This window comes from Apis mellifera, linkage group LG11 (assembly GCF_003254395.2).
Source record: "Apis mellifera strain DH4 linkage group LG11, Amel_HAv3.1, whole genome shotgun sequence".
Classification (NCBI taxonomy): domain Eukaryota; kingdom Metazoa; phylum Arthropoda; class Insecta; order Hymenoptera; family Apidae; genus Apis; species Apis mellifera.
The window spans coordinates 6386859-6409314 of record NC_037648.1 but is presented as its reverse complement, the minus strand read 5'-3'; the positions used below and the strand labels follow the sequence as shown (position 1 = coordinate 6409314).

The 22456-nt window shown below is 16.0% G+C and overlaps 3 protein-coding genes across 4 annotated transcripts; 1 reads left to right on the top strand and 2 right to left on the bottom strand.

Annotated features, from left to right (window-relative positions):
- Positions 1 to 590: 590 nt before the first annotated feature.
- Positions 591 to 4105, bottom strand: LOC102655440. The gene is made up of 3 exons (XM_026443667.1): positions 3894 to 4105; positions 3553 to 3673; positions 591 to 823 (listed from the first exon to the last, which is right to left on the bottom strand). The coding sequence occupies exons 1-3, from the start codon at positions 3924 to 3926 to the stop codon at positions 678 to 680; spliced, it is 300 nt and encodes a 99-aa protein (XP_026299452.1). The 5' UTR covers positions 3927 to 4105; the 3' UTR covers positions 591 to 677.
- Positions 4106 to 5084: 979 nt separating this feature from the next.
- Positions 5085 to 21412, top strand: LOC409622 (spermatogenesis-associated protein 20). 2 transcript variants are annotated; one of them, XM_026443764.1, is made up of 14 exons: positions 5085 to 5265; positions 6125 to 6391; positions 14446 to 14607; positions 15258 to 15624; positions 15694 to 15837; positions 15964 to 16053; positions 16156 to 16413; positions 17211 to 17390; positions 17450 to 17659; positions 19573 to 19765; positions 19883 to 20051; positions 20119 to 20327; positions 20678 to 20877; positions 20973 to 21412. In XM_026443764.1, the coding sequence occupies exons 3-14, from the start codon at positions 14471 to 14473 to the stop codon at positions 21228 to 21230; spliced, it is 2415 nt and encodes an 804-aa protein (XP_026299549.1). In that variant the 5' UTR covers positions 5085 to 5265; positions 6125 to 6391; positions 14446 to 14470; the 3' UTR covers positions 21231 to 21412. The 2 variants fall into 2 exon arrangements, with proteins under 2 accessions (XP_026299549.1, XP_393124.4); XM_393124.7 differs by lacking the exons at positions 5085 to 5265; positions 6125 to 6391 and adding an exon at positions 13834 to 14026 and having other exon boundaries at positions 20973 to 21230.
- Positions 7217 to 11717, bottom strand: LOC107965288 (probable protein BRICK1-B). The gene is made up of 3 exons (XM_026443765.1): positions 11565 to 11717; positions 8174 to 8256; positions 7217 to 7398 (listed from the first exon to the last, which is right to left on the bottom strand). The coding sequence occupies exons 1-3, from the start codon at positions 11683 to 11685 to the stop codon at positions 7372 to 7374; spliced, it is 231 nt and encodes a 76-aa protein (XP_026299550.1). The 5' UTR covers positions 11686 to 11717; the 3' UTR covers positions 7217 to 7371.
- Positions 21413 to 22456: the final 1044 nt, after the last annotated feature.

Genomic DNA, 22456 nt, shown 5'->3' with positions numbered 1-22456 from the left:
TAATTTTGATTTAAAGAATCTTTTATATTCTTGAAACAGTATAAAATATATCTAAAATTTTTATTTATTGATAACTATCTATTGTCATGAAATATTTTTATAGATTCTTATTTATATATATTTAATAAATTGCAAATATTAATTTATTTAGAATTAATTTATTTCATATGATATTATTTTATGTCTTCAATTTATTTTATATCAATTTACTATATTATTATATGTTGAATATTATAGATTTATATGATTAATATGTTTCTTTATTTTAATAGAAATATTCAACAATTATAATATTTATCATTAATAAAATAAAATATTTTTGCATAATTTAAGGAAATTAAAAATCTAGAATAGAATTAATAAAAAATTTTTATTTAATATAATAAACTTTATTATTCATTTACAAAAGTAAAGTATATAATTGGTTAAATTATAATTAAAATAACATTTAATGTGTTTAATATTTTATTTTATATTATTATAATACTATTTGTATCATATATTTATTCATATTATAATTTTCAAATAAAATGTTTGTATATTTATTAATTTATTAATTTATATCTTCATGTTTTATTAAAAATTTGAAATTTTATAATTTTTCTATTTAAATTTTATTTATTAATTATTTTTTCTTACTACATACATGATTTTATCAATAGAATACAATTAAAAAACTATTTATGAAAAGGTATTTTATTAGAAGGAGCTGGTAATCTATATTTTGCTAATTCTACTTCTGCTTCTCCAAAAGTTTCTGTATGATAACAAAAATATTCTGGATTTTTATATTCTGTATTTTTAGCAGCATTAGGTCCTACAGCTGAAAGATAAAATTTAAATATATGAATAAGAATATTCATAATAATTAATATTTTTTGTAAGAATAAATAATTTGCATTTTAAAAATAATCATAGATTTGAACACTTCAAGGATTTATTATTACAAAAGATATATATTATATATTATATTATTTAGTTATAAATATATAAATATATATATAAGTTATATAAATATTTATAATTAAATAATATAGTATATAATATATAATAACAAAATAATAGTACAGATAATGAAAATAGTTGTTGATGAATCAAATCATCATTTAATCAAATCATATATTGTTATACATTAAATTTTTTTTTTATATATTTTAAGAATATATAGATTATTTAATTAAGAATTAAAATATAAGAATAAATTAGATTTGTAGAAAAACTTAGTTATAAATAAAGATATGTAATAAAAATAATATTTCAAATAATTAAATTAATGGTTGATATTATTATCTTTATTATTTTTATTTTTATTAATATATTTTTATTCTTTATTAGATTTTTTATATAATATGTTAAAATTTTCAAATATTTATTTTGAACATTTAAAAAAATACATTTTATTTTTTATTTACTTTGTCTATAGTATCTCTAAGAAAATTAGAATCCAATAAATTGTATAAATGTTTACTAGAATTTAAATCTGAGTTTTATTACTTATTTGTGTAATTTAATCATTAAAAATTTTAATCATTAAAAATTCCATATTTTTTTGTAATATATACTTTGAATAATTATTATATTAAAAAATTTCTTCAAAAATTTATATTTATTGTATTTTTATCGACATTTTTAATTTCATTAATTGAACATTCAATTTTTTTCCAAAAGAAAAATTTCCATAACTTTAATTATCATGTACAAAATCTAACTATTAATATGATAAACAATTTTTTCAATACTTCAGCTTTTTTAAATTTACAATATTATTATTCTGGTTATTATCTGGCTAAAGATTACATAAAATAATAAAGTTAACAGTAGGTTTGAACTACAGCAATTAATAAAAAAGAAGCAAAATATTTAATGAAAACAAAGATATTAAAAAAATTATTAATGTATTAATGATTAAATTTAATTAAAATTATAGAGATCCTTTTCTCTGAAAAAAAAAAGAGATTAGATTTGATTAACCAAATTAGAAATATCAGTAAATAAATGTAATAAATATAAATTTTAAAAGAATTTTAGTAAAAACGGATTTGAATGATAATTAATTTTTTAAAATCACAATAAAAAAATATGAAATGTTTAGTAATTAATATATTAAATTATGCAAATAAATGGCAAGTGGCTCAGATTTAAATTAGAATTTGTGAAATTTATTAACTTCTAATCTTAAGATAGAAAATAAAGATCTCTGCAGAAATAGAGATCCTTTATAATATAAGATAATATAAAGAATAATAAAGAAATTTTTTATCAATTTAAAATGAGTATCTGAAAATTCTAATAAAAATTAAATAAAAAATTTAATGAAAAAGTAATTTAATAAATAATAATAATAATAAAAATCTAATAATAAATAATAAAAATATAATGGAGATAATTATGTTAAAGAGTAATAATTATGTTAAAAAATATATCTTAATAATCTCAATAATATTTATCTTAGTAATCATAAATTTTAAATTATTTATAATCCACTTATTTTTATTTATTTATAATTAACTAATTTTTTCTACAAATCTAATTTATTAACTTTAAATTGGCCTTAAATATTAATTTTAATATTAACTAAGTAATTTTTTATAATAACTAAAAGATTGTATATATAAAAAATAAAATTTAAATATTTAACAAAAATGTGATTTGATTAAATTTTATCAATAACTATTTTATTAATTATCTATTTCATTTTGCTCTCAAATATATTATAATTATTTATCTAAATAAAAAAAAAAGTATTACAAAACATATTTAAATTAAATTAAATAAAAAAAAATTAAATATATAAATAAAAATGTCAAATATGAGTAGTACCTGTAAAAATTGATGATTAATTTATGATTTAATTGAATTTTCAAAAGATTGAAAAGAATTTAGAATTAAAATTTATTATAGTTATATATTTAATTTAAAGTATCTAAAATAATATAAAATAATAAAATAATGGCAAATAAAATTGATATATATAGTATAGTATATACATTAAAAAACTAATTATTATTATTTTAAATAATATTTTAGTAAAAATTCATTCAATAAAATATAGAATAGAAAATATAGAAAATTATTAACTTAAATTTTTTTTTAACATTTCATAAAATTTTATTTTATATTTTATATTTTGCATAATATATATTAATTTGTTAAATATAATTAATAATAAAAATTAATTTCACCTTATCTCAAATATTGAATTAAATTATGAAATATATTAAATTATATATATTTATTCATATTTGCTTAATTTTTAAAGTATTATTTTTTTAATTATAATTTAAAAATAAATGTCTCTAATATCTTTTTTTATAACTTTAAATCAAAAATTATAATGTTTATATATTCTATAATATATATTTAATTAATTTTTAAATATTATTTGATATTATTTAAGAAAATTAATATATAAATGTAATAAATTTATTTTTATAATATTTTTAATATAAATAATAATGAAAATTAAAAAAAAACTATTAAATATTTATTAATTATTAACTATTAAATATATTACAATATATCAGTATACAATGATATGTAAATATATCTTACGTGTACTTGGAACTTTACAACATTTTTCACTGAGACCTGAAATATTTGGTTTTATTGTTAACTTATTATTTTTTCCTTTTGTAGATTTTTCCATATTCAAACATTGTATTAAATTTTGTCTCTAAAATAATTAATATAATATTAAATATTCTTGAATACAATATTCATACTACAATATTGATACAATACATTACAAATATTAAATAATTAATAAATATGTTTGAAATAATAACAATAATTTGTTAAAATATAATATATTAATATAAATGACTAAAAAACTTTTTTTTAATAATGTTATATCTTATGTTCTTATTGTATTTATGAATAATTTTTATGAATACCTGTTTTAAAACATTTGAAGTTGAACGTAACATTTTATTTTAATATAATAATAATATTAATAATATTATTAATTATTAATATTTTTATAAGAATAATAATATTAATATTGTCTTTACACTAAAAAAACAAAAGTTTTTTTTTTTCTTTATTTATGTAACAATTGATTGTTATAATTGGAACTACTTAAATTCACCATTAGTAATATTTATATGTTATATAAATATAGTTTTTAAATTATATCTAATTTTAATAATTGATATTTTTTTTTAATATTATATTTCTAATGCTATTATTTTTAAAATTATATTATATTTAATATATAATAAAAAATAATTTATTAATTAATTTTGTGTTAAAGATAATTTTTTGACCTATTGCGTATTAGCCTTAATGTATTATAAAGTAATAATTATAAATTCTTTTTAGCACAAACCATAAATATATTTTATATTTATTTTATATAAGATAATAATCGTAAAACACTAAATTATTGTGTTTGACAAAATGAATAAATATTGAAAACAATTATTAATAATCTAATAACTTTAATTGTAAAAGCAACACGAATTGTTGATTATTCTGAAAAATTTATAATAATTCTTTCTCTTTGTATTTTAGTGCATTTTAATACTCATAGATAATAACTAATAACTAATAACTTGAATATAATAAAAATTCTTTAATAGGACATAGAATATATTTAAGGATAATATTCATGAAATTCAAACGAATTGAATCATTGTTTATATAGGTGACCATATAATTCAAATTTGGATAGTTGCATAGATCATTTATGTAAACAATTAAATTAATTTATATTTTTAAATAAATAATATCTCCCAATTATTAAATTAGTTAGAATAGTTTTGATTATTTCAGTATATAATAAATATATTATAAATTATTATATTTTTTTTTCAATATTTCCAATTAAATTGTTATAATTGTATTATTATATATAATTGTATATATTTTACGCATAAATCATTATACAAAAAAAAAATATATATATTTATGCAATCAATTTTCGCTTATCGTATCTAAATAATCATTGCCATTACAGTGATTCCGCTTATTGGACAAATTGTGAATACAAATCAATATGGCATCTTAATAATCTTAAAAAGTACTAACTTTACATATGAATAATTTTTGAACCAGTGGGTTTTTAAATTTAGTATTTTTACTCATTAGAACTATTAAAAAATACAAAAGAAAGTTTTAATATTCTAAACTAAAGTTTAATCGAATTAAATATTATTTAATGAATAACATTATTACAAATTTAATCTATTTTAAGATTCATTTATGTTACGTAATTTAGAAATTTAATATATCGTACATATCTATCATTACTGGATAATATAATAGGTAATGTTAACATATTATTTTTGTAACAATATTTTTTTGTATTAGTTAATATATATATAAATTAATTTATTATTGTTAAAATTTCTACTTTATATTTTTTCATTTAAAGATAATTATAATATATTTTTAATTCAATAAAACAATACTAAAAGTAGAATTTAAGGAACAAATATGGAAAAATTTTTAAGAAATATAACATATGTTACTGTTACTTAAGTATTGTGATAGTATACTATATAATTTAAAAAATTATATAAAAAAATTAGTTAATTTTATTTTTTTTTGCACAAAATAAAAAGAATCATATAATATTTTAAATAATATTAGTTTGTAAAACAATATCATTTTTTCATTTATAGATATTTTTGTTTAATAATGTTTATTATATTTATTAAATTATATATATATTTTTTTAAAGTATCTTGTTAATAATATGAAAAAATAAAAAAGATTCATTTTTCTTTCATTTAAAGATTGTTAATATATTCTATCAATATAAAAATATAAATTTGAAGATTGTTTTATCAGAAGATAAAAATAACAAATAGAAAAAACCAATGCTTTTCTAAGATTATTTGATTTTAATATCTAATTGTATGAAAGAAAAAATATCAAAATATCAAAAATTATTATATTGATTCATTAAGAATATAATAAATATTTTATATATGATAAATATTTTATATTAATTTAATTTTATTTAATTTTAATTTAATTTAAATAATAAATTTAAATTTTTTAAGTATTTTATATCTGTTATATAATGATTTATAATTTGCCAATTATTATTAAAATAGATTTTATTAATTTTTTTAAGATAATTATATTAATTTTTTAGAATAAAATAATTTTTTTTCAGAATTATAAACTATGAATAGTAAACATGAAGAAGAAAATTCAATTTTACAACATATGAAACAAATTAAATATCCGCTTTTTATTGGTTTATGTAGTGGAATGGCACTTCAAGGAATTAAGAATGGTACATTAGATACCCCTGCTACATTTGGAAGAATGATACATACTGCATTTCCAATCTGTGGTATAGGTTTCTTTTATTTAACTGGTTCTTTAATATCAGAACGTTATAGAGGAAAAAATGATGCAATTAATAATGTAGTAGGAGGTAAGACTTTTTAAAATATATTTTTAATTCATAAAATTATCTAAGATGACTTATAATTTAAAGAACCAACAATTGGGAAAATAGATATTTTTCATGTTTAGAGGAAAACAAATTGAAAGAAACTATTCAGATAATATGAATAAAGAAATTATATAATATAGAATAATAGATAAGAATAATAATAATAGATAATATATAATATAGAATATAGAATATATAGATAATATAGAATATAATATGAATACAATATGAAATCATATTTATTTTCATACATATATATATATATATATATATATATATATATATATATAATTATAAATATTAAATTATATTAGAAGAGTTATGGAACAAATGAAATAAAAAAAATTGATACAAAAACAAAAATAATATATATGTGATCTTGTTTTTCATTGGTTTTCTCAATTTTTAAATCAAATTTAAAATAATAATAGTTATGTAATAACTATTTCATTAATAATTTATAATAATAATATGATATTAATAATATTAATTAAAATAATTATTTAATAATGTTTCATTAATAGTAAGTAATATCTTAAAGAAATAATATTTGTTACAGTATTGAGTACTATTCCATTAGTTCGGAAATTTATGCCTCTAGCTTATACTGTTCCAGTAATAGCATTCGCAATTGCTGGTTCAGTTATATATAAATGTCAAACCAATGATGAAGAAACTACAGAACTTTTAGATTATCGCTTGAGTTATACACTAGATGGAATAGGTTTTAATTGGTATGAATGGTCAAAAAATAAGCCATCATCAGAACCTTATATTAAACGTACACCAAATAGCTTTTTTAGTGTTCCTTCTATTTAATCACCAATACATATAATACATATAATAGACTTTATAATTAGAATGTAATATATATTGTTATCATTATTCTACATTTATTCATATATAATTTCAATAAATATAAAAATCATAAAATATTACAAATTTTATTAATGATTTATTTAGGTTAATGTTTCTCCTTTTGTAACCTGAAAGACAATAATTATATAAATATATAGAAAAATTATACAAACTATATTACAATTATATAGATTATTTCATGATTTCAAATTTATATATATCAAAATAAGGTAAAATTTCTTAATTAAATAAATGTGTATAAAACATCTGAATATAAAAAAATCTTATTGTAACTTAAAATTATTATATAAAAACTATTGAAGTTCAATTAAATAATATTACATAGTATATTATCTTTCTGTATTATTGAATATAACATAATTATATATAATTTGCTTAAAAATTATATTACAAAATAATTTAAAAAGATTAATTAAATTTTACAAAAACGATATAGAAAAGTAATTATAACTATGTAGTATATATGATTATAACTATATAGTAATTATAAGTACATAATTAATAATTTTATATATAAAATCATATATAAAATTTAGATATATCAATGAATAAAAATTAATAATTTTCACTAATTCTCTTTAATTATTGAATTTTAAAAATTTATATAAAATTTTATTCTTAAAATTATTTGAATCAATAAAGTAATAAAGTTTTATTTAGTATGTCATATATATTTATAGATATAGATTATATATATATTTGATAACAATAATATCCAGATTAGTATAGTATATAATAATATTCTAATCTGTAATATAATAATAAATTAAAATAAAAAGAAAAACAAAATTTTATAATAAATGAGAATTTTGTTCTTAATCCATTTGATAGAAAATTAAAAATAAATTAAAATTAATATATATATAAATTAAAATAACTTACACATGCTTCTAGATACTCAATTCTTCTTTCTAATGTTGTAAGCTTTTCATTAAGAACAGCTATTCTTGATCGGCAAGACATATCTAATAAAATAAAATTAACTAATCTTTATTAAAATACCTACTTTCATATGTAAATGATTTCATTATCTTTTGTTGAATTTAATAATTTAAAATTTATAAAATAATAAAGAATAAAATTAGAAAACAATATTTATGCAAATCAGTATTCAGTAAATGAATATATGGATAAGAATAAAAAAAGATCTATTATATAAATAAATTCAAATTTATTTAAATAAATTTCTATGTGAAATAAATAATTGTTTAATAAAATTAATGGTTTTAAGTTGATAAAATAATTTTATTTAGATTTATAAAATATATTATATTTTTGATAGTTTAATTTAGTGTAGTTTAATTATTTTTATCATTTTATTATATAATATTTTTATAGAATAATTATATTTTACATCAATAATAGAATACATAAATATTATTATTCTATTTATTATTTATAATATGATATATGTCAATGTAAGATGATATTTATTTATAAAATTAATAATATAATAATTAAAAATTTATAATTTACAAGTTTTTAATAATTTTTTCACTTGTATTATTAATAATATTGTAAATGATTTTTCAGGTATATTTTTTAATTTAGAATTTTAATGTGATATTATTATATATACTTTTATAGAATTGAAAACAAATTTAAATTTATTTTTCTTAAAACAAATTATATAATTTTTATAGTACTTAAATATTGTAAAGTATTTAATTCAAAATATTGTTAAAAATAAGAATATTTATTATTAATCCAAAATATTGTTAAAAGTAAGAATACTTATTATATATTTATTTATAATATATAAATATATAATTTTCAAAACATTAAGTTCATTATATTATTTGCACATGAAATTATATGATATTTAATATATAAGTGAATAATTTTGATATAAAGTAATATATATAATTTAAGAAAGTATATTATATTTAATTTTTTAATATTAAGACACTATATATTAGAAACAAAATTAAAAAATCTTAATTACATTTATTATAAAAATAAAATCTTAAATTGTAAATCTACTTATCATAATTAATAATATGAATTATAGTAATTAATTAATCATTGTAAACTGCAAAATATTTTTTTAATATGAATTTCTTCAATCTTTTTGAATATTTATTCTCTTAGAAAATTTGTACAATTCAATAATTCAATTTTAAAAAATTTATATTTAGAAAAGATTAAAAAAAGATTATATTATTACGAATTATTTATTAAAATTATATACAGTAATGTCTAATTAATTATCACAAGTAAGATTGGAACGCAATTATTCAAAAAGATATATATTCTGAAAATTCTTCGATTTTCGATTTTATTCTTTTTATTGATTCAAAGGAAAAAAGGAGAAAAATATTTCTTATGTATAAATTAAAAAAATGTTTTATAATAATATATTTCAAAAAATTATTAAGTTTCAGTTTCAAGATTTGATAAACTGATAATTATACTATAGCGGATAAAAAGTGACAGCTAAGGCATAATTATGAAACATTTTATATATATACATATATATATATATATATATATATATATATACAATATATACATACATATATATATATATATATACAATTACATGAATTATCATGTATATTATATATATATATATATATATATATATATATATATATATATATATATATAATATACATGATAATTCATGTAATTGTAACAAGACATATTTTTTTTTTAAATAAAAAAAAATGTAAAGATAAAAATGAATAGTTCAATGCAAATTACATATCTAATATTTTTTTAAATGAAGTACTATTTTTTTTTTCTACTTTGAATCCTTTTGTTTTATTAATCCTTTACATAAAAAACTATTAATGTTAAAAAATTATTAATTTGCGAGATTTTAAAAAAACTTTATTAAAGACTCAAATATATTTATATTCTCTTATATTCTGAATACTTCATAGAGAATACTTCATTTTTTAATTGTTTTCATAATTGAATTCATAATTAAATTGATCTTTTTATTATTTTGATTTTAATTTTACTTAGTTTATCTTGTGCAAAAATATTTTTTAATTATTCTATAGGCACTAAATTTCTTTTTAGGATTACTTAAAAAATATTATATATTCATATTTCATTTATTTTTTTGTATCATTTATAATGTGTTTGCTTTTTTTATATTATTATGTTTATTTATAAAAAATTATATTCATAATCATATATAAAAATTTTCAAATTTAATATTAAAAATTTAATTCAAATATAAATAATAAATAAATTAAAAAATATATAAGAAAGAAAAAAATAAGAAATTTATTTATTTTATATGATGTTATAAGAAAATATTTGAACATCTCTTTCATTAAAAAGTTATTTTTTCAACAATTTTGCAGACTGTAATTTTTCAATTATATAATCTTAATATCTTTTTATATAAAATATTGAAAGAATATATAAAAAAAATAAATTATATAAAAATATAATATAAATATTAATATTAATGAAATATTATATGAATATAAAAAAAAGAAAAGTTTTCATTTTTTTATTTCATTTTAAAAATCTAACACATCATAACAAATAGTATTTAAATTATATCATATTAAGAAGCTATTTTTTTATTTTAATGGGCTTCAAATATTTCAATTCTAACTCATAATGAATTTGGACATTTTAAAAAAATAAAATATTGAATAAAAAATTCTTCTATGATCAAAATTATAGTGAAATTACAACAACAAAACATTAAATATGTTATCAATGTAACTTTATATTTTATTTTCATATATTGTTTTCTTCTCATAGATACCAAGTGCAATAATATTGCTTGTTATACATTTTAAATACCATCTTGATGTATTTATACTCTAAATAGGCTATATAAATAATTAATAAATATTACATATTGATATATCACACACACACACGCGCGCGCACACACACACAAACAGACAGCAGACAGAGGGGGGGAGGGGGCAAAGATGCATTATAATAATAATCTTATAATGCATTGTAATAATAATCTTTTTGTAAATCTCTTACTATTATATTAACTTATAAAAAAATTATTAAGAATAATATTCTTGATAACATATCAAAGTCAACATAATCGAAGCTACTTTTCTAATAATGTATAATTATCACATAAAAATATAAGATATATGAAATATATATATAAAATAAATAAATATATAAAATAAATTTTTTTAATAAGTGTATTAATCAATAATATATAATTTTAAATAAAATGCTGAACATATTTTGTTTACTTTTATGAAATATTCCATTATAAAAATAGTAAATTGTATATTCAAATATTTCATTTAATAATTTAATATATAATTACCAAAAGAATTAAGGAAATCAGTTATTTTTTTGATGCTACCAGTTATAACTTCAATATATTCTCGATTTGCCCAATCTTGTTGAATTTGTTTTTGGATAGCCTCTCTATGTACGGCAGCCATGTTTGAAATATTGTATTACAACTGATCAGATTAGTAATGTTACATATATTAAATATAATTTCATTAAATACATTTAAATATTAATATAAAATAATTTAAAATAATTATTAAATCAATAATATATACGCATAATATTCATTGAATATATTTTTATTTTGTCATATACGTGATAATTTCAATTTACTTCGACATACAAGTTATGGTTTTATAGTTGGCAACATTTTATTATTACTATGGTCTACTATATATTCAGCGAATCGAATTACTAATTATAAACGTATATGGATAATACAGGAGTGTATTCATAGCACATAATAACATTTTTTATGCGAAATTTTTAAATAATATTGAAATTGGAATTGGAATTACTTTAATTTAATAATGAATATAAAAACGAAATATAATTAATGTTTTTATAAAGAAATAAATATATTAAATTAAATCTAAATATATATATATATTTATTGCTATAATATAAATATATATATATATTGTTACTAAATTTTTTATTTCTTAGTATAAAATTTGTAAATATATATTATAATAAAAAATTTTTGATTATATTATTTATATCATTATATTGAAATACATTATTTGCTTCATTATATTTTTGTTTATATAATTTATTATACATATTACTATAAACGAATATTTCATAAAAATAGAAAAAAACTACGAAATATTTATTATAAAATATTATGAAAGTTTAAAATTAGTGATTTCTATAAATATATATCTATAAAATATATATTATATTTTTTTTAATTACAATTCTTCGTAATTTGAATTTAAATATATATAATTTGAATTTGACATATATTAATTGTTACTATTGTGCTATCCTATTATAAAAAATCGATTGCATCATGTAACCCATGAAATACTTTAAAAATGAAATTATTTTTGAAACAAATATTTATAACAGATATTTTTGAACAAAATCTTTAAAGAAATACAAAAAAATTTAAAAATTTTCATAAATAAAAGTTTAATTATATTAGACATTTATTGTTTTAGTTTTGCATAAATTTACATTATTTTTATTAATTTTGTTGCAAATATTATGAATAACTAGTTATGTTTCGATATAATTAACTTTACGATTAAATTTTTCATTTTAATTGTAAAATTAATTATATATATATATTTATTATATATATTTATATATAGTATTATTATATATAATTATATATATTATATATATATTTATAATTTTTCAATTTATTGTAATTACGTTATTATTTTAAATTTTAATCATATTATTTAAATTTGAAATATGAAAATTTATTTATAAAGAAACATTTCATCATTTTGTGAAATAAAAATATATAAGTGAATATTATTAACATATAGATACAGAAATTATTTTTATTTATTTATTTAAAAGTTTAAAATATATTAGAAAATGATTCATTAATATATGGGAATTATATATGAAACTTATTTACTTAATTATATATGTATATTTTTTAATAACAAATTTTATTTCATAATTATATATTTATTTTATTTAATATTTTATATTTTTATTACTTTCTATATTGTTTTGTTCTATATTTATTTAAATTAAATAATTTAAAAAAATTATTTGTGTTAAATAAATATATTTTATATAATTCTAATATTCTACAGTATTCTACAGAAATTTGCCATTTTTCTTATTTATGAATATATTTATTTATACTTTAGAACGAAAATGCAAATTGATATACGTTAAATAAAATTATAATAAAGTTATGTATAATTGTAAATAATTTATTGAATATAAAGCAGTTTTTAATAACAGATTAATTAAAATTAATATTGGATTATTTAATAACAATATAATTAAAATTTTGATTAAACTTTGTTTATGAGGATAAAATTTTTTATTTATTTTTATATTTTTTGGTAACTTTTGATAAATAAAATTCGGAAATAACAATTACAATTAGAAATTCATAAAATCAAAGTATATAAAATTATCTTTATATATATAAAATTGATTTTTACGAATTATTTCGATTATTAAATAATTCTAATTACTATTTAATGAAAAAAATTCATCATTTTCCATGATATTATATACATTTTATTTATTTTATCACTTTTATTTAATATCAATTAGAATTGTAAATTGATATATGTAATAATCATAAATCAAGTCTTGATATTCCTCTCATTTAAGGAATATAATAAATTAAAATAAAACAACTCTTAGTCAAATAAATGTCAAATAAACTCAATGTCGTTCAAAATTAACCTAAAATTTGGCGAATCTGAAAAGTTAAAGCAATAGAATTTAAACTTGCAATTAATATAAATACATAAAAAAATATAAATAATTAAATAAGTGGTTCAAGTAATTTAAATGATAAAATCTTTATTAATCTAATTTAATTATAAAAATTAATTGATTAATAAGTATATAAATAATAAATTATTTATTATTATAATGATTTTAAAATTACAAAATAATATGAATTATTTAATTTTTTATAGATTAAAAATTTTTATATATGAAATTTACTTATAAAAATAAATAAATAAATCTTTAATAAAAATTTAATTAAATTTTTATTATAATATATATTTAATATTATAATATTATATTTAATAATTAATATTATAATATAATATCAAATTATATTATCTTAAAATATAACTTATTTATTTTAAGGTTATTGCATTAAAAAAATGTTAATATTGTAAATATTATAAAAATTAAATATTTTATTTAACTTTATTTTTATATTATTTATTTTTTCTTACTTTTGACAGTTATATATTTTAAATCAGAAGTGTTATGACTTTGGGAAGATATCGTTTTCTGTCAATAGTTGACTATAAATCTTTATTAATTAAGAAGTGGATTCAAAATAATAGAACAAAATCATACTTATCTCAAACTTTTATATCATTAAGTAAACATCATTCAAACAGGTATAATATTCAATTATGAATTTGTATAATAATTTTTCATTTAAGAAAAATATAAATTTATATTATTATTTATTTATATATAATTATTTATATTATGTATTTATGAATATTATTTTTTATATTCATATTTATAAAATAAATGAGATATTAAATTTAATTCTTTTTATTTTGTTTTTTTTAATGTACTTTCTTAAAAATAAATAATAAATTAAGTAACAATTATTATTTCAAAATTGTCAATATTCTTTTGATATTAATGAAAAATTTAAATAATGATAATTAATAAATTATAATATCTTATAATTTCTTACATAATAAAATTAATAAACATATATATTTTATAATTAATTCAATCATATAAGAATTATTTTTGTCTATTTATGAATAAATATTTCAAACATTTTAAAGTTATTAGATTATATGTTTCTTAATTAAGTAAAATAAATAAAATAAGTTGAACAAGTAGAATAAGTAGATTATAAAATTTTAATTTCTTATTTTATCTAAGGATATTAACAAAAGTAAATGATTTTTTTTATAGATGATTTATTTAATTTTTATTTAATTATTATTAATAAACTTTTTTTATTTTTATAATAATTTTATAAGAATGAAGAATCAAATATATTAATAAGCAAATAATTTTATAGGATACAACAAAGATCTTTAATTTTTTCATTTGCAAATATGGCAACTACAAGTAAAAAATATGAAAATATACAGATAGCAAAAAGCAATCATTTAAATTTAGAAAAGTCACCATATTTATTGCAACATGCTACTAATCCAGTTGATTGGTATCCATGGTGTGATGAAGCTTTAGAAAAAGCAAAAAAAGAGGACAAATGTATTTTTTTATCTGTTGGTTATTCTACATGTCATTGGTGTCATATTATGGAGAAAGAATCTTTTAAAAATAAAGAAATTGCTATAATAATGAATAAAAATTTTATTAATATAAAAGTAGACAAAGAAGAAAGACCAGATATCGATAGGATATATATGACTTTTGTACAAGCAAGTAATTGTAATTACATTATATTCTAAATAAATATGACAAATAAAATTAAAACTATTATTTAATAGGCAACAACTGGTCATGGTGGATGGCCAATGAGTGTTTTTCTTACTCCTGATTTAAAACCTATATTTGGTGGAACTTATTTTCCTCCAGAAGATACATCTAGACAAACAGGATTTAAGACAATTTTACTAAGTATTGCACAAAAGGTATAAATATTTTTTAAAAACAACTAATATATTTAATAATTCATTCATTTAAATAAATTTTAATTTGTTTAAATTTCTATATTATTATATTATGATAAAATTAATCTTTTTATTCATTTTTTGTAGTGGAATCAATCCAAAACTAAAATTAATGAAGCTGGTTCTACAAATCTTGAAATTTTACAAAATATTTCTAAAATTCCACATACATCTAAGGTAAATTAATGAATAATAAATTTTTATATATTTTTATGTAAAGATTTTTATAATACAGTTATATTTAAATGTTAATTAATAAACAATGATTTCTTTATATAGCTACATGATATACCTTCTTTAGAATGTAGCAAAATTTGTATTCAACAACTTGAAAATGAATTTGAACCTAAATTTGGAGGATTTGGTTCTACATATAATATGCAATCACCAAAATTTCCACAGCCGGTAAATTTTAATTTTTTATTTCATATGTACGCACGTCAACCCAATGGAGATCTTGCGCGACTTTGTTTGCATATGTGTGTGTATACTTTAAAAAAAATGTCTTATGGAGGAATTCATGATCATGTAGGTCAGGTAAGAATTTTAATTCTCTCAAAAAATGAATTAAAAGTTTAAATTAAATTTTACTTAATTTTTGTTTTAAAATTTTAATTTTAAAAATTAATTTGTCAAATATATATATATTTTTTTGTATTAGTGAAATTTTAAATATTTTGATTTTAAATTTATTATAATTTATTAATAAATATAATAATAATATTATAATAAATAACATAATTTAAATTTATTAATGTATTGTAATTTTAAATTTATTAAAATATATATTAATTTAAAATATTTTGATATATAAATTTAAATATATAATCTGTAAATTATTTGATATTAATTTAATAAAACTTATTTCTTAATATGATATTATGACATTATAATAAAAAAATAATATTTGGAGAATTATTAACACATTACAAAAATAATAATTTTGTAATAATATGAATATAATTGAATAATTATAAATACTTGAATTCAAATAAGTTTAAAAAAAAGCTATAAAAATATATACTTAAGAGAAAATAAATATTTTATATCTATTTATATCTATATATTAAAAATGTATTTTATTTTTATTAAAATATATTATTTTATTAAAATCATATAAAAAAATAAAAAAAAATTAAGAGATTTTTTATTAATAATGTTGTTTTTTAAAATATATATTTATAAGATTGCAAGTTCTTAAACATATTCATACTTATACTTCTTATTTTTTAATTATTATATTAGATTATTATAATTATATAGGTTTTATAAAAATTTATTTAAACTTTTTATATTGATAATATTAATTTATAATATTTATTATTTTTAATCAGGGATTTTCAAGATATGCTACTGATGGTGAATGGCATGTTCCTCATTTTGAAAAAATGTTATATGACCAAGCTCAATTAATGAAATCATATGCAGATGCATATCTTGCAACTAAAAATAATTATTTTGCTGAAATTGTGAATGATATTGCTACATATGTAATAAGAGATCTTCGACACAAGGTATCTTTATTTTATCTTAAAATATATGTATATTTATTTATTAATTTTATATTTTTTAGGAAGGTGGGTTTTATAGTGCTGAAGATGCAGATTCTTATCCTACATATGATGCATCTGCAAAGAAAGAAGGTGCTTTTTATGTATGGACTGCTATGGAAATCAAATCACTTTTAAATAAAGAACTTTCTGATGAAAAACATATTAAGCTTTCTGATGTTTTTTGTCATCATTTCAACATAAAGGAATTAGGAAATATAAAATCATATCAAGTACGTTTCTTAACAAATCTATTGATGTATTGTTTTCTCATCGATTTTAATGAGCTTGAAATATATTGTTAAAAATATTATTTTCAACATCTTTTTTTATGCTATATTTTTTTATACATAATGTAATGGCATTAATTTTCGTAAAAATATTTTTAGTGAATATATTGATATATTATTGATATATTCGTGGATTTAAATGAGATTTTTTAAAATTTTTTTTTGTGATGTATAACAATCTAAAAAAGAAATAATATTATGTAATGATTAGATATCAATGATCTTGAAAAAAATAAAATATCATATTTAAAAAATGAAATAACCACTGATATAATGTTGATATACATTATAAAAAAGTAATTGGTTGAATTTTGCATATTATGTATGTATATATGTATCAATAATTTTATAAAAGTATAATATAAAAAATCTACATTCTTATAAATTTTAAAAAAATTTTTTCAAATTATTAATTAATTCAAACTAAATTCAGATATAATGCAAATCTAATATATAAATAATACACAAATATAATATAATAATTTAAATATACAATACAATGTAAATTTGATTCTATTTAATAATTTATCATATATCTTAATCTAATATAATTAATTAATCTAATACATTAAATAAAATTCAATGTTGATCATATAGCATATGTTTGAATATTTCACACCTAAGATAAAAAAAAAAAAATAAATAAATAAAAATGAAACAAACTTTTTTAGATGTTTTTTAGATATTCAAAATTTAAATTAATCCAAACTTAATTATATTTCATTGCTGACTATTGTAAATATTCATCGATTGTTTAAATTTATTAAAAGCTATTTGTTATTATCACAATCATAGACGATTATATTTTTACTTAGTTCAATATAATAACAATTTATTGAAAGATAATTTAAAAATTAGGATGTTATTTTTCAATGAAATGATACAGATTATATATAAGATTACATATAAATGATTGTGAATGATTATTTATATTAGAATAAATATTAATATATTTGTGAGATAATTTTAGAAATTCAGACATTTCAGAAATATCTATTAAGATTTATTTATTAAATTATAAGAATTTTAAGTTTATGTTAAATGAAATGAGACAGAAATAAAGCCATCTTGCTTCAACTAATTCTAATAATTTAAATTGTTAATAATAATTTTAAATAAATCTCAAACAATATTTCTATACCAAATTTTTTGTTTGTTTTAGTCTTTAAAATCGAACTTTCAAGATAGTTTTAGGAATATATAAATACTATGTATTTATATATAATACTATGTTTATATATATGAAAAATATTTTTGTATATAACAAATTAACTTAGATTAATTTAAAGATTAAAGTTATATGTAAAGAAAAAAATTATTCAAAATAATGTTTTTAATAATATGTTTCAAACTTAAATTAAGATCAATAAAAATATTACCAAAAATGCATATCAATAGATTGAGCATATTTTCTTTATAATATCAAAATTAATTACATAATTGTAAACTATTTACTTAAAAATGAATACAATAATTATTATGTATATTTTATTATATTTATTTTAATTATTATATTTATAATATAATTATATAATATAATTATTATATATGTTATATATTTTATATCTATTATATATATTTATTATAATGACATTTATTTAATTTTTTGTTAAAATATTATATTCTTTAAAATTAATTAATATTTTTTTAATATTTTTATATAAAATAAATTAAAAGTTTTTTTTTGAAGTTTAATTATTGTGAAAAATATTTGAAATCTTAAGAAAAATGTACATTTAATTAAAATATTTATTTATCAAATAAGAATTCTATTACATTTAAAAAAATTTTTTTTTATTAATTATAAAGAGATTTTAATTCTTATTTCATATAATTAATAATTTTTTGTCTATTAGGATCCACATGGAGAACTTGAAGGAAAGAATGTATTAATAATGTACAATGAAATTGAAGAAACAGCTAAGCATTTTAATCTTCCAGTTGAAGAAATGAAAATGCATCTGATGGAAGCATGTTCTATTTTATATAAAGCTAGATCTACAAGGCCGAGACCTCATTTAGATGATAAAATAATTACAGCGTGGAATGGTACTTATGAACAATATATTTATAATATATATTTACTTTTATCTATAATTACATATATAATATATTAATATGTATATAATAATCTGATTATTAAAATAATAAGAAATCTGAATTTAGGTCTCATGATTAGTGGTTTAGCTTTTGGAGGAACAGCTGTAAATAACAAACAATATATTGAGTATGCGGTAGATGCTATAAAATTTATTAAACGATATCTTTTTGATAAAACAAAAAATATATTACTTCATAGTTGTTATCGCGACGAAAAAAATATAATTACACAAATGTAAGTATATTGTTATTATTATTAAATTGCATAATATATAATATATAGGTTTTAATATTTATTTCAGGAGTACGCCTATACCAGGTTTTTTAGACGATTATGCATTTGTTATAAAAGGATTGTTAGATTTATATGAATCTGATTTAAACGAGGAATGGCTCGAATTTGCTGAGAAATTACAAGATCTTCAAGATCAATTTTTTTGGGATGAAACAAATGCTGGATACTTTTCGACAACGTCGAATGATCTTAGTATAATTCTCAGACTTAAGGAAGGTATTTTTAAATATATTTTGAAGATATTTTTAGATTGATAATTAAAATTTTTATGATTTTATATTATATGTAATTATGTGTAATATAATAATTTAATATCGTATTATATCGTATTATATTACTTAAAAATTAAAGAAATCAGTATTCTATAGTAGAAATAAACATTTAAATATTTATTTAAATATTTATAGCAGATTTATTCAGTTTCATTATATTTAATCATTAAATTCATCAGATTAGTGGTCGTTACGGTTACGATTGTTGATTATGGTTTAATATTAGCTTGTAATATGAATGAAAAAAAAAGATCGGATATATTTGTATTTTAAAATTTATAATCTTATGTTTAGCCTATGACGGAGCAGAACCATCCGGTAACTCAATTGCTGCCGAAAATTTATTAAGATTGGCAGATTATTTGGGACGTAGTGAACTTAAGGATAAAGCTGTGCGTCTTTTTGGAACATTTAGACATTTATTAATTAAAAGACCTGTTTCAATTCCACAACTAGTATCGGCTCTTATACGTTATCATGATGATACAACACAGGTATGTATAAAAAATTTATATTGAGCATGCTGATTATTTTCAGAAATTTGATAAGTTTTTGAAATGAAATTTTGCGTGTAAATTTCGTATTTTAGATTTATGTGGTTGGTAAACGGAATGCCAAGGATACTGATGATTTACTTAGCGTTATATATAAACGTTTAATACCAGGAAGGATACTTTTCTTAATTGATCATGATAAAACAAATAGCATATTATTTCGTAAAAATGAACATTTCAGAAATATGAAGCTTGTCAATAATCGAACAACGGTTTATATATGCAAACATTGTACGTGTTCTTTACCTGTTACAAATTCTGAACAATTAGCAATATTGCTAGATGAACAATAATATAAAAAGTATTTTAATTATTATTGATTAATAATTATATTCAATAATAGAAATGATTTTGCTTTTACATGAAATTAAAATTATAAAAATAGCAAAATAATAAAATTTCAAATCTCAAATCATGCATTGTATCATATTTTGCAATATATGTTATTAATAAAAATAGTTTTATTTGTTGAAAATACTTGTAAATGATTTTTGTTTTAATAAAGTGAATGTATAAAATTATGTGCTATTCATTTTTAATTTCTGTACTTTATTTATTTAATCGTAAATATTTGCAAAAAAACAAATACTTGTTTTATAAAAGGCAATATAATCTGTTTTTTTTTATATTGGTTCATGATTATTAATGGACTTTTGTTAGAAACGATACATAATACGATCCCTACCGCAAAATCTCGTGTTGAATTCCAACCGAAAATAGACACATATATAAACCACTAGAGGAAGAGAGAGATTGAAAAAAACTCTAAGAGAAGAAAGCGGAAAGGAAACTGAAATAAAAAGGACCAGAAATTTAATCTTAAAAGATTTAATATATACATATATTTTATTTGTCTTACAAATAAATAATGAAATAAAATAGAAAAAAAAATATATATATATATATACATATATACATATATATATATATATATATATATATATATATATATATATATATATATATATACAAATAGAGATAAAAAATTATTTTTAAATATAATAAAATTTGAATGTATGATTGATGTTAATATTATTTCAAATTGTATTAAATTTTAAAAAATTATAATTAAAAATAATTTGTCAAAATATTTCTTTACATAAAAAAAAAATAAAATTCATAATAAATAATAAATTTTATTGCTTATTATTGTGTTCAATAATTTAAATGAGTTTCATACATAACAACATTTCATATATGTATTATATATATATATGTTTACTAAATTAAAACATATATATTGTATATTATGTATTCTATATGTATGTCTTAAAAGAAAGAGAAAAGAAAGCACATGTGGCACTTCATTGATAATAAAAAACGAAAGCGACAAGATCCCAAGAAGAGCTATAAGACTATTTCCCCTCGATTGCTTTCTCGTTTACTTGTTTCTGATTATCTCTTCCTTTCTTCTTTACAATTTGAGTGTATTAAATATATTATTATAGAGATTATAGAGAATTCAGAATGAAGAGGGAAAATAAAAGAAAGGAGAGAAGGAAGAAAAATAGGAGAATCT